The sequence below is a fragment of the Brienomyrus brachyistius genome, chromosome 2, assembly GCF_023856365.1.
Source record: "Brienomyrus brachyistius isolate T26 chromosome 2, BBRACH_0.4, whole genome shotgun sequence".
Taxonomy (NCBI): Eukaryota; Metazoa; Chordata; class Actinopteri; order Osteoglossiformes; family Mormyridae; genus Brienomyrus; species Brienomyrus brachyistius.
The window spans coordinates 16,560,880-16,574,275 of NC_064534.1; the positions used below are offsets into that span (position 1 = coordinate 16,560,880).

The window sequence follows — 13,396 nt, forward strand, 5'->3', positions numbered from 1 at the left end:
TTCTTTGCTACAGGAGGTTAACAAGGCATATTGGGGACCAGACCGCTTGCTTCAGAACACACCGTCCTTTATCTTGTACACCACCAGGAGGTCCTGTTACTATCTCCATCAATACAGTCGTGTTGTAAAGCAGGTGAGTAATTGCTGGAAAATAAGCAGGAAGCCTTAGCTGGATGCATGACAGCATTAGCGCAGACTACATCAGCCTAGGGAAGAGCCCCGATTCTCAGGTCCTCCTCTGAAAAGTGCGAGCTTGCACATTTGTGCAAGTCGCAGGGAATTGGAAATCAGCTGTGCGGGCAGTTAGCAGAACTGCAGCCAAAGCGAGGAGGAGGAGCCTGCCTTCCACTGCAAGGTCGAGCACTGGGGCTGGCAGGGTGCACTGCCCAAAAGGGCATGCAGTGCCAGGCACGCTGAGGACCACTATTGCCTGGGAGAACAGGGATGTTTCCAATGGGTAAATGCAGCAGAATGTGAGGCTTCTCCGACCCTGTAAGAGGCTGAGAGGCTCAGTGGGGAGCCCAAACAGCTCAGACGTGGCACAACCCACCCAGAAATGGTGCACGCAAGGGCAACTGGCTGGCACTACAGCCCATGGCCCTTTTCTACCGTCTGACAAAAGGCCTCAGATGAGATGATCAACTAGAAAGTGGTTCATTTACCCTAATCACTGCTCATTGCGAGCAGGGGGTCACGGCTCAATGTCCCAGATGATGTCTAGCAGATGTGGCGTTTCAGCCAGGTTGGCTTAAGGAGGAAAACCCCAGCTTAACCCCGGATGTCTGGGCTGTTTACCCATTGCAAAGTTCCCTGGTGGGAGCAGAAGGTCACAGAGAAAATAGTGCACACACAAAAAGGGGAATGGTGATAAAACAACAGCTGGGATCCAGAGTTCTCCTCCCCAGGGGGAGGTAGGGAGAGAGAGAGAGGAGAAGTGGCCGGCAGAGGTAGGTATGAAGATGCAATGTTCAAGAGGAAAAATGCAGCTGATCGGCTGAGCAGTTGCTAAGGCAACAGGGTCTGGATATTTCACTAACGCTTCCCCGCCCCGCCCTGCCTCTCAGGCGGCCCCCTCACCGAGTTTATCCGAAGATGTGATTATGTCAGCGGGGACGCAAGAATCCAGATCGGCGTCCATGATCCCGAGGGGGTCCAGCTGAGCAACATGGTGCCCGCGGATCTACAGGAGAGCACGCGTTGGAGAAACCGGGGGGAGAATGATAAACGGGGCAGGGGAGAAAGGAGATGGATGGGGTGTGAAAGGTGGGGGGGGGGTGGGTGGATGTTAAGGTGGGAGGGGAGGTTAGAAAAGCAGAGATATGAGGAGGAAAGAGGAGGAGGAAGGAGAGGGAAAAGCTACATTAAACACAAACAACATCATCAGTGCACTGCAGCCATTGGCCACATGGGGGCTGGGCTGTTCTCACCGACTTCCTGGAACCCAACAGTTACTGGGGCATCGTCAAAATTTACACAACTGATGCCCAGTGGGTCCAGATTGGCACTGCGATGCCCCACCACCTGAAAACAAGGCAAGATGGTGATGCGATGACAAGCACAAGTGCGCAGAGCTGGAAGGAAACATCCTGGGTTCAGAGGGAACAGCATGACTACATTGATTACAACTAGGCTATGTACATACAATAAAAAAATCAACTCATCAGGTATACTTACCGGGGGGGAAAACGTTTCTGTGCAAAAACACGTATTTTAGCATGCACATATATGGGTATGTGCAGATGAGGAACTAGATGAGGAACTACACAAACACTGCAGGGCGATGTTTACTTGTCCTTGGTACAAGAAGCTCTAGTAATAGATAACTAGGAAATGAACCCTACGACGTAAATATGACAGAGGCCACATCACAGATAATGATATCAAGGTGACATTGCAGAACAAAGTGGCGCTGAAGCTCTGGGCTGAGGCCCGGAGAGCGAACAGGCCTGACCTGGTAGGCGCGGATGAGGGACTGCACAGCCAGGTGGTCCTCCACCAGCTTCTCCACATTGGGCTGCGCGCTCACTAGTGTCTGCACATGCGGGAGCCCTGACAGGCTCAAGCCCAGCGGAGGGGGGCTCTGGTAGGCCATGCCAGGGGGAGCACCAGCGTTAGCATTGCGGAAGAAGATGTCCCAAGACTGCAAGAGAAAGACGGAGAGATTATGCCGAGGCAGAATGGGCCACAGACTTTCACAACATTTCCCCATTCAATGCAGAAGGTATGGAAGCTCTGGCAAGTGTGCCCTGCCAAACCTTTGCCGGTGTATGGGAGACCAAACGTGGAACATGGGCTGGTAAAGACTCAGCAAGCAGGCCACTAGGGCTGGGTGAAATTATCCGCATTTGACATTATCAGACAAGTAACCTGGTGCTGGTAGTGACTAACCAGCAATTATTGCTTTTGTCAGGGACATAGGCTTAAGCTACACACAAACCAAGGTAGAGGAAGAAATAATAATTTGGCTTTCAGCCTTCTAGTACAAGGTCTTGACTTTTTACTTTAAACATGGCTATTATTGTCCAGAGTTTCACAAACATTGCCTGTTGCAGTTACAGTGTGTTCGCCAGTCTTGGAAGTCTGACACTGTCACAACTTCTATTTTACAATCAGCATCCAGAATGCCAGCCTTTCAGGTACAACTTCCTGGTTTTAACCTCAAGCTTCCCAGCTTGTAGATGAACTTTTTGAAGTTTTGAAAGCTTTTTGAAAGCCTGTCTGTTGTGGTCCGTAGACTGTCCATGGTGATCTGCAAAAATATGCCATTTGTCCTGGAATTATGATGACTCACCCCTACCCTCCACTTGGCAGGTGGCGACCCACCATTTTCATGCATCCTTTAAACAAAAAAAAAAAAAAAAAAACAGTAACAGCTTACATATTACACTCACCAAGCTGCTAGCACTGTCTGTAGTTTCCTCTAACTTGGCTAATGTATTTTTAAGCCACCCTCATCCCTCCTGGGGTGTGCCACATGGAGACCCAAAAAAATAAACAATGAATAAATGAATGAATAAATAAATAATAATAATAGAAAAAGATATCCTGCCGGCCCTGCGGCCCGTGACACCCTTGCTATCTGAGGCTTCCTTCCTATTTGCTCTTTGGCCAGTGATGTCCCTCCTTTGCCGGTGACACCTCTGCTGTCTGGACCACACCACCACTCATCCTGCCATTGGAAGCAGCACCATCACCTCTCTGCCCATACCATAACTGAATTGGATCTTCCGCATTTACACCTGGGATTTGAACAATTCGGAACATATAAATCCGAACTTTGCTAATCTGACTTCCACTGCCGGCCCCTGAAGGATGGGCTCCCCCTCTTTAATCTGGTTCCTCCCAATGCTTCTTCCTACTAGGGAGTTTTTCCCTGCCACTGTCACCTCTGGCTTGCTCTCTGGGGGGCTCTGTGTAAGGATAATGCAAAGCATTTTGAGACAAAGCTGTGAAAATGTGTTCTGTAAATGAAATTTAATTGAATGTGGAAGAAGTGGGGGGGGCAGGTTGAAGATTTTATATTATTTTTCAGATATCGCCCCACCCTAGGGGCCAACGCATCCCATAGCGTATGAGAAGCAAACATGAAAAACAAGAGTGGAAAGAGAATTCTAGGATGCAGAGCAGCCTTTCAGCTTCACACACTTTATTTATGTGACTTTACACATCCCAAAGCTAAGGATACACACAAAACCACATAACAACCACGAGACTGCTTAAATCCTACTGAGAAATTCTAGCTGTTAATGACAATGCAGACAGCAGGGTACTGAAGCCATTTTTGTGGACTAAATATAGATGCATTACAGAATGGTGTACCTTGGATCTGCAGCACTCCCTAACGGGAACTGCAAACAACCCTTTAACCCTGCAGAGAACCGCCTTTGAATAAGCAGAAAGTACATGAGAACTATTATGATAAGATTACTGTACTTTCGCAATGAGCAGACTGTACCTTATCGAATACATAGCGTGACAAGCATTGTTAAATATTAAGAAACAGTACTGTGCGATGGTTTTAGGCACTGTGGGGAAAAAAATGCTGTTTAATGAGGATGCTTTCAAAAGTGTTATGAGTTATCTATTAATATAGTTTTTGCTTGAGTAGCGTTTTACTGGATGACTTGTACTTTTGAGTAACACTTCAGTGTGGAATCAGTACTTTCATTTAAGTATGAGTACTTTTTTCCGGCACAACTGATTAATTCTGACAAACTCCATTTGAAGAAACAGCCACAAACCTGCAAGGAACCACCACCATGCTTCAGCATTCCCTGCAGATCGTCGCACTCCTCTCCAGCCCCTTGGCACACAAACTACCTTCTGTTACAGACAAATATAAAATTTTTTGATTCCTCATTCCAAAGCACCTGCTGCCATTTTTCTGCACCTGGGTTCCTTTGTTTCCATGCATAGGCGAGTTGCTTGGCTTAAACATCAGAGGTACGGCCTTTTGGCTGCAAGTCTTCCATAAAAACCATTTCTGACCAGAGTTCTCCAGTCTGCAGAGGGGTGTACCATGGTACCGCTGCTTTCTGCTAGGTTTGATGGTGCCACTGGACCTTATCTGACAGTGAGGGGGATTTAGCATTATGTCTCCTTGGCTGACCACTGATTTTTTGGTTCTCAACACTGCTCATTTCTTTGTGCTTCTCCAGAAAATCTTGGACAGTATAACTGGAAACATGTGCCTGGCTTGATATTTATGCCTAACAGACCACACCACGTCTGGTTTCTGTGCCTTGCCATGGTATAAAGATTTTTTTCATTGAACAGTGTTCAGCTCCCTCACCTGGTTAGTAAACCATGCCTGTTCCCCACCCAATTTCTTTTCTCCTACACAGCTATTTCTTAGTAATTATGTTTCAACCTATACATCAGATGTTTCGTGCAATTGCTTAATCATGCACTGGACTATACACTTACAGAATCCATAACTGTGCACAAGGCAAAGAGTGGTCATATGAATTACCGATTGCATTTCATGTCGATTTCTGAAAGCATGTTCTCTTTACAGCAATTCTTTCCAAGAATGCCTAAAACGTTTGCATAGTTCTCTACAAAATGAAGTGTACACGTCAGACCCATATTATCAGTGAGGATTTTATGCTTAATAGACGCATTTAAAAATACCAGTGTGTCTTTTTAAGCTTTGATGGGGGGGGAGTTAACAGGTTCATTTTGGTCATGAATGTTAGATTTACCTAGAATGTAAATGACAATATCATGAAATATCTCCATATGTAGGGTCCATATAAAATCTAAACTATTTGTTAACCCTTATTGTGCAGCCCGATTCGTCCTCACATTCTGATCAGCGTGCAGTAGCTATGTTTGCCATCACAGCCAACGTTGAAGCTCTCGGCTTCCAGCTTCATGCTCTTATTGGAAATTTCCGTCTCCAGTCACTCCTGGGCTGCATGATACCATGAGGCTGCACTCCCACCCTGTGTCCTGCCAAAGGACAAAGTGGACTTTTGCCCATTCCCAGAAAAATACCACAAGTACGGTGTCACGTATGATTTCTGTCGGTGTGACCTACTTATACTGGGATTCACTGTTTTTAAACAGTTCGCCATCACTCTGATAGGAGGTACAGCTCCTATGGTACAAGGCGACAGGCTTGTACCATCAGGTCTGGAATGAGGGAGTTGGCTTCGCTGGGTATACATAAGCAAGTGGCAACAAAGGAACGAGATCCAACATTCAATTCTACCAAAGGAAATAGCATTTTTACCCTTCTCTACTCGCATCTACTAACTTGTAATGCTAGTTAGATATTTAGCGACAAAAAAAACCTCCCAGAAATTGAACGTGTCAGAACTACATTCACGTTGTGTAGTTGCTTACACGCATGACCCTAGAGAACAACAGCTAATAAAAACTACTCTATAAAATTTATGCAACTGCATCATAAACATAAACCACACCCCACAAAGCTGACAGGTTTCTGAAAGGTTGTAAATAAACCCAAGACAGAGAGCTTTAGCTTTCTAAAGTGCTATATTTCCACAAGATCTTCCAAGGGTGAAATATGAGAAGGTACAGCCATGATATTCCAGCACTGACACCAAGCTCCTGCAGCTCCTTGGATACATCACGTGGGCCGTCGTTCTGCTGGACTGTCCCACGCTTCACCCCAAATCATTAATCATTACTTCGTGGCATCCTACAAGTCTGCCTCGCCACCCAAAACCGCCACTCCAGGGAGGAATACGTTAGGATCTCACCGACTGAGCACATAACGAGGGGACATGGGGTCATAATTGGGTTGCCCGAAGCAGATTGTGTTTTGGAATGCAGGTTGGATGATGGTTGGTCAGGGTTTAATAGCGCCATGTGAATTCTCACACTGAACAGATTTTCAGTGTCAGTCCGTAACCAGGCCTTCATAAACTTTCACATTTTTTAATTCCAAATGCCAGCAAAGAGGTCCAGCTTGAAACTCACTTCACTCCATACTTACAGCTTAATCAGGCATGTCTCAGTAAGCAGGGCGGGACTCAGTAAGTCTATATTTTACACAGATTTATAAATCACATCCAGCTCTGATATTTTAACTGTTAAGGAGCTGGGTCACTGTTAACGGCTGACATGATACCAGAGCATTTTTGGATATTTATCAGTAAATAACTGAAGGAATAGTTTCATGAAATAGGTTTAACGAGAGGCTACAAATATAATAAAAATGTGAAGTTTTTATAGAAACTGTTGCAGGGCTGATGAAAAGCGCAAATTTACAACCTTACTGCTTGAATGTGCAGGTGTGGTAGCATGGCTTTATTTCTTCAAACAAACCAGGATATAACAGCTTTGATGGAGAAGCAGAAGGCCATTAGCTCACGGCATGTTGCCTTCTGCACTCAGCACCATGCCCGTATCTTTTTTTTTTTTTTTTTTGGGGGGGTGGGGGGTGTAAATAAATCTATTCACACATGGGACATTTGAGCAGTTTGTGGAAATGGTATGAGCTGGTGCCCCCCTCAGGCACACTGATGCCAGCGCTTCCCCTTGGCACTGCCCTTGATTGTGTCACCTGATGCCGTGCTGCAGTCTCACACTCCCGCAGGGGCACGTGGATGGCTGCGGGGTGTGCACACACGGTGCTGAGCCAGCCCAGGGACAGGAGCAGGCTGGTCCAGCCCACGGCAAGAACAGAACACAATGTTAAGGGGGGGCGGGGGACGACAGACCTAAGGACTGATAGGGGAATATAGTCTATTATACGCAGAGAGGGCATCTAAAGCGGAATTCAAACTAGGGACTGTTGAACTTGCTAATCTGTCCTGTAAACTGAAGGTAGAGAGCTGAAGGAATCCACAGTCAGACACACCCAGCATGTGTGTATAACAGGCATCTTTGACTTTAAGACACGTTGCATGAACAGGGCTATGGGTCACAGCACTCCACTGGCACTGCCCTAGCTGTCCTTGGCAGAAGCTTCCGCCCTGGATGCCGGAGCCACCATGGGCCCGCCTCTTTCCCGCACACAGACTGTGTGAACACCTACTTTCCTAACCAGCCTCCCGGGAGGCGAGCGTCACTAAACCCAAGAGGGTTTTCACGGTTCTTCTGAAATAAAATGCTTTGAAAGGAAAAGCTGGCCTTAAAACCAAACTACTTCTGCAGAGTTCAACTTTTTCCACTTATGGGGCAAACATGAATGAAGCCAAACCAGACGGATGCATTTTCTATGGGTCCCCTTGCAGTATGGAACTCGATGTGCGCCAAAAGGCAAAAGCACAGTAACACGACAGAAAAGATGCGGTTCCTCATGTTTACCCTCTACAAAGCATGAACACTCACTCAGCGTTTCAGTGCTTCTTGCAAGATACCTTTCTTTAAAACAGAGACCCTTGGGGCGACATGATCAAGACAAACAGAAAATGACTGAACTTAATAAATGCCCATTTGGCAGAATGAAACGCACATCTATGGGTACAGGGTGATTATTCTGCATATATCACCATCTGCATCTATAGCAAGACACACGGCGATTAATGTCGTGTCATTTGCAATCGACCAAAGTTAATTCACTCAAAGTTGTATCAATCCAAAGATGAAAAATGAAGGCTGTCACCAACTTCTTTTTTAATACACAAAAATGCCATATCTTCAAATGTGTATATTCAAGCAATCCTAGGAAGTGCTAAAAAGAAAGTTGTGTCACATACGTGCATTTGGGAAAACTGATTTCCAAATTCTATGACTGACATCGCTGAGAACCAATACAAATGGTATGGGGGGTGCCCAAGGACCCAATAAAATTCCGGGGAGGGCGGGGGGCAGACTAAGAGACACTAACTCTAGAAGAGAGCAAAACCATTAGCTGGTCTCTGACGCATTAGCTAACAAAAGTATACTAAGCAGCCTTTTCCCTGGGCACGGCTCCAAAGAAAATGAGTGTGTTCCTGGGATCGCTGTGGTTTGCTTTCCATACTGCTGTGGGTGGATCAAGTATCCCTGCCTGAAGCGCTTTTTCATTTAAAACACATTTCAAGTCACTTTCAAAGTTTTAAAATCCGGTTTCATCCTGCTGGTTTAACGCCTCCCTCAGATGTAAAAAACCAGATGAGTAGCAGGAAGCGTCTGAATGCTGACTCCCGTGACCTTGAGCCCTTTGTGATCCCGAAGGAGCAGGCACTGCACAAAGAGCCCGTCTGAGGCGTGCAGCATAGGTGGCCCTTCACACAGGCTAACGGCTAATATTAGCAAGACTGTCAGGCTTTGCGACACCAGAATTTGACACGACCGTCACCCTCGGGCTATTTATAGCACCCAGGGCTTCAGAAATGTGATCTTCACCAGAAGGTCCTGCCATGTGGTCACTGCAAACTGACAGCGAACTCCAAGCCGAGAGCCTGCAAGTTACGTACACAGCTTCACAGAGTTCAGGAGAGCGATTCTGTGAGGAGAAAGCGACTTAAGATGGCAGTCGTGGAAGTGGGCCGCAGTGCACTTTTAGGGGTCCTCAAGAGGCTTGCGAGCAAAAACTGGAACTGACATGAAGGAACGAGCAGTCGGAGGAAACACAAATCTAACCGCACCCCCAGACACACATCATTACACGCAGAAAGCAATGCAGCTGCGTATCATTGTGATCAATCTGAAGGCAAAACAATGATCTGCAACATATCAGTAGCAGCTTTTAAACTCGGTCCTTGAGCCTGGATCTCAGCACCTTACAAAGAGGCATTCTGAGGTAGGAGTGTCCTCTGTGGTCAGACCGACTGCCTGCATTGCTGCAGTTCGGCGTTCCCTCCTTCTGCAGAATGGGGTGGGGATAATCTTGACCGCAGCGCCCCCCCGTGGATGACGTGGGCAAAGCTGAGAGTGCCACACTGCCTCTGTGCATTAGGTGGGGATATCCGGGAGCACCGCAGCACCCCCTGGTGGATGAGGTGGGGATATCCGGGAGCACTACAGCGCCCCCTGGCAAATGGGGTGGAGATATCCAGGAGCACCGCAGCACCACTTTCCTCAGATTTGGCCTTACCTTATGTACACTCTTGGGGTTCTCCAGCCAGGCATAGTACATCTCCTCCACATAGTTGGAGCTAGTCCCATTGAGAAAAGGCTCTGCGGCCACAGGCGCCGTGTAGCACCTGACAGGCCGGAACGTCCTGGGAGTGGCCTGCTGCCTCTGCCATGGCTGGCTCTGAGCAGTTTGTGAGGCCGTGAGGGGCCGCAGCCGCGCAGCACAAGTCCTTAAGCGGTGCATCGCTGTCCGTTAGAACGCAGCTCTCCCCCGCTTCGCCAAAACTGCGACCGTGCACGTCTGAGCTTCTCAGCGCTCACAGCTGGACACCTGGACACCGGAAACGGACCGCTCCTCTGGCCTTCACGTGCAGCGTCCTCTTCCTGTCTCGACCTAGAGGAACAGAGAAGTGCGTGAGAGTCTGGAGCGTAAAAGGCGGGGCAGCGCTGTGAGCTGGTGAACGTGACGCGCTCATCCTGCTAAACCCACCTGACAAAGGGTCACTGCATTTGTAGCGGGAAAGGGGCTGGCTGGCAGCCACATTAAACAGAGTGAGAACAAACTAATGCAAATAAACCACAGAGCTGACCACAGAGTCACATGGGGGGACGGCAGGACCTTCACCAAGAAATTATGTCTGTCTTATAGCACAGGCCTGGTAACGCTTTGGGGGGGTGGGGGAGGGGGGTTTCACCCCACGAATAAAATGTTACTGCAAAACAACACCGGCTAAAATAGCTTAGAGCTTAACTTGTTTCTGGTAAGCCATCTTTAGTCCGACCACAATTAGTAAAAATTACAATACCACCATATGACAAAATCATCTGGAGAAACTTGTCAGACAACGAACAAAGCAGGGTGGAATACATATGCATGTTGAGACTTAGTCAGCACCTCGCCATCATGTGCCCTGGAGGAAGAACACTCTGGAAAAATTATGGTATTTTTTCCCCCAAACATCAATGGAATGTCAGTCCCTGTCAAGTCCTGTTCCAAATGTCCTAAAATGTCAGTCTCTGTACATTAACAAACACTAATGTCATCTACATTTTTTCCATTTCTCTACATGCTTATACAGTCTTAAGCTGTTCAAAAATTATTTAGAAGACATTGCAGAGAAAGTCCTCCAAAGAACACCCAGTCCTAAACCAGGGATTCCCAACAGTGCAGCAGTTTGGGTCGAGCAAAAAATTTATTGACTGGTAAAACCTGATCAGGGAATTGACTGACATGACAGATTTTATGCATTTAACTGTCACCATAAAATCTTGTGCCATGCCTTGGTGAAACAAAAGGTGTACTTGGCACATATTTTATATTACATACATGTACATGTGTGTGTGTGTGCGTGACCCAGTGAATTACTCACATTGACTGTCCAGGAAAAGTAGAAAACAACTCTACCCTTTCTACTTACCCAAGGGATTCACAGTTTATTACTCTAGACAAATCACACGATTCATAAAGATTTACATTTTTAAAACAATTGATACCTACTGGCCTTTTTAGCATATACCCATACTGACAGTGTTGTGTAACAGATTTTTAAAGCAAACACTGAAAATCCCTTTCCTCCATAATTTCAGGACTATAGACTTTACCTCCTGTCTGGGACCTGGAGAATTACCGAGGACGTTCCATTTTAATTCTTGAACAATTGTTTCTTTGTGTCTGTGCATAGAGGAATGTATGTTTACACAGAAAACTGGAAAAAGGAACTGTGGTTTTAACTACACTAAACCATCATATTTTAGACAATCTTAGATCAAACGAAGATAAAGTGAACTTCTTGTAGGAAAAATACAATGTGTACAAAGGGCGTGGCTCTGACGCAGGACTGGAGTGTTCAAAGTGTTCAAAATGATTCAGGGGCGGCGCACAAAACGGAAAGCACTGCTTGGGTCCAGTTTCATGAGTCAGCAGAACCAAATGGAGATCTAATGACCGCAAATAAGGTGTAATTTGACAGCACTTGCAGTGACAAAGGTCGCTTAAACTGGCATCTCATGCGAATCTGGTACCACAGTTAATGAAGTCTGAGGAAAATGAGATGGGACAAAGTATAAGAAAGGAGTGGAACTGTGTCTTCTACCACCTCTGATAGTATTAGAGGCAAATTTACCCTGAAGGGATAAATAAATAAATAATTCCAGCAGGCAGCATGGGCAGTGTGAGAGTCTGACCATCACCCTCAGTCAGTCTCTCCCGTTGCAGGTCCTGCAACACCCAACCACTTCATTTTAAGCCGGTCACACGCAAGCACTCAGCCAGCCTTCACTTCCCCAGTAGATAAGTCATGTGGCTAGAGGGCTCCTGGGTCAATCACTGCGGCTGGCCTGTCGCCACAGCCAGGGACTACCTTGAGGTGACCCTTATTATATATATAAGTTGCTTTTAAGCGAAAACATTTATTCATTAACACATATTCAGAAACATAACACACGTTACTGAATAGAAACATGACAGATCCAAGGTCTAACTAAAATTTTAAAGGTTTCTAAAACAAAAAAACTTTCTGTATAATGCAATTTCTAAGGACAAAGACAATGACAAAGTATCATTTTGTTAATGGACGCCAACCTAAAGCAGAGAGCAAACTGCTTGAAACAAAAGCGACTTATATTTTAAAAAAGCCCAATATTTAAAATAAGATTAATATTATGAACCTCAGATGCACATAGCGAAGTCTTCCTACTGGTGCCGCAGGGGAAAAACGAAACGAAGAGAGCCAAGTGTGACCGATCTTTATAATAGGTTGGGAACTGAGGCCTTGCATTGCATAAATGATTCAAACTAAGCCTTTTCCACTGAGATATGGTGAAGGCATAAAATGCAACCGGACGGTAAATCCAAAACAATCATGCGGTCCACGCGTGTGTGAAGTATGCGCCACCGCAGGACAATGTCGCAGAGCCATCCGGAAAATGAAGGGGTTATGCAAAGCATTTGGTTCGGTGTGAAGATAAACAGCAGAGGCAATGGCATAAAGCCGCACGATTTCGACTTCATTCATGGACCTCTAACTCCCAATGTAGTTATGTTTTGACCTTGTCTTGACCACATTCTAAAATCTCCTTCATGCCCCTAAGCCAAGCCAGGTCCCGCCTTTTTGTGTGACTGCGCCACGCTCATTGGCCGCCTACGTAAGATCCCGCCTGAATGTCGTCACTACGTGGCAACTGATTGGTCTCGGAGTCCGTCAAAGAATTTGTCCTTTTCCAAATGCTAACGTTTTCTAAACGAGCTAATTTGTAACTAGCCAAACGGGAAATCTTACAACCACTACTTTCTGTGTTAGGAGCAAGATTCGTTATGTTTATCATCGCAGCTTGCTATTTATGTCTTACCGTACAGGAATTACTTCCATGCGTACATAATTATATAACGATAAATGGCGTTACTGTTAGAGATTAAGAAAATTAGCTAGTTAAAACGCAGGAAAACCAAATAGTACCTTAATATGTGTTTTAAACACCCCAATACGCATTTTCACTCGTCATACTTAGCCACCTAGCTTGTGCCGAACGTAACATAATGTGCTGCTACCGCACTACTTCTGAAATGCCTACAGAAGCCGAAAATACTTACTTTGTTTTTGTCTTTTTCCAATTACTTACGACGCTGAATCACACAGTTCTTTCCAAATGATATATTTAAGACAAGTAGCTATATGTACAAAATTCTGCAGGACCGGCGTGCCCTCCGTGTCTCCTGACCAGAAACGTCGGCGTGAGCAGAAACTACAATCTCGGGCCTCATGCGTCATGACGTTCTGACGTTAGTGTCACGTGAAGATGACGCTGCCACCCGCGCTCTCTTCCTTTGCTATAGAATTCTTAAATTACGTTTCAAAATTCCTAAATCTAATCTCCGTTACAATAGAATTGTGTTATTTAGATTAAACATACCGCTGCACCC

General features: G+C 45.9%; 1 protein-coding gene across 5 annotated transcripts in view; it reads right to left on the bottom strand.

Moving 5' to 3' along the window:
- Positions 1 to 13,246, bottom strand: part of LOC125711764 (2-oxoglutarate dehydrogenase complex component E1) — a 28,373-nt gene extending 15,127 nt beyond the window's left edge. For 3 of the 5 annotated variants that reach the window (XM_048981049.1, XM_048981039.1, XM_048981030.1), the window contains exons 1-4: positions 13,067 to 13,246; positions 9,497 to 9,871; positions 1,952 to 2,140; positions 1,078 to 1,180 (exon numbers count right to left, since the gene is read on the bottom strand). In XM_048981049.1, coding sequence (XP_048837006.1) covers positions 1,078 to 1,180; positions 1,952 to 2,140; positions 9,497 to 9,721 — 517 coding nt within the window. In that variant the 5' untranslated portion in view covers positions 9,722 to 9,871; positions 13,067 to 13,246. Of the gene's footprint in view, positions 1 to 1,077; positions 1,181 to 1,427; positions 1,522 to 1,951; positions 2,141 to 9,496; positions 9,872 to 13,066 lie in introns of those variants that run through there. The other 2 variants (XM_048981059.1, XM_048981068.1) reach the window with 2 other exon arrangements.
- Between the last annotated feature and the right edge of the window lie 150 nt (positions 13,247 to 13,396).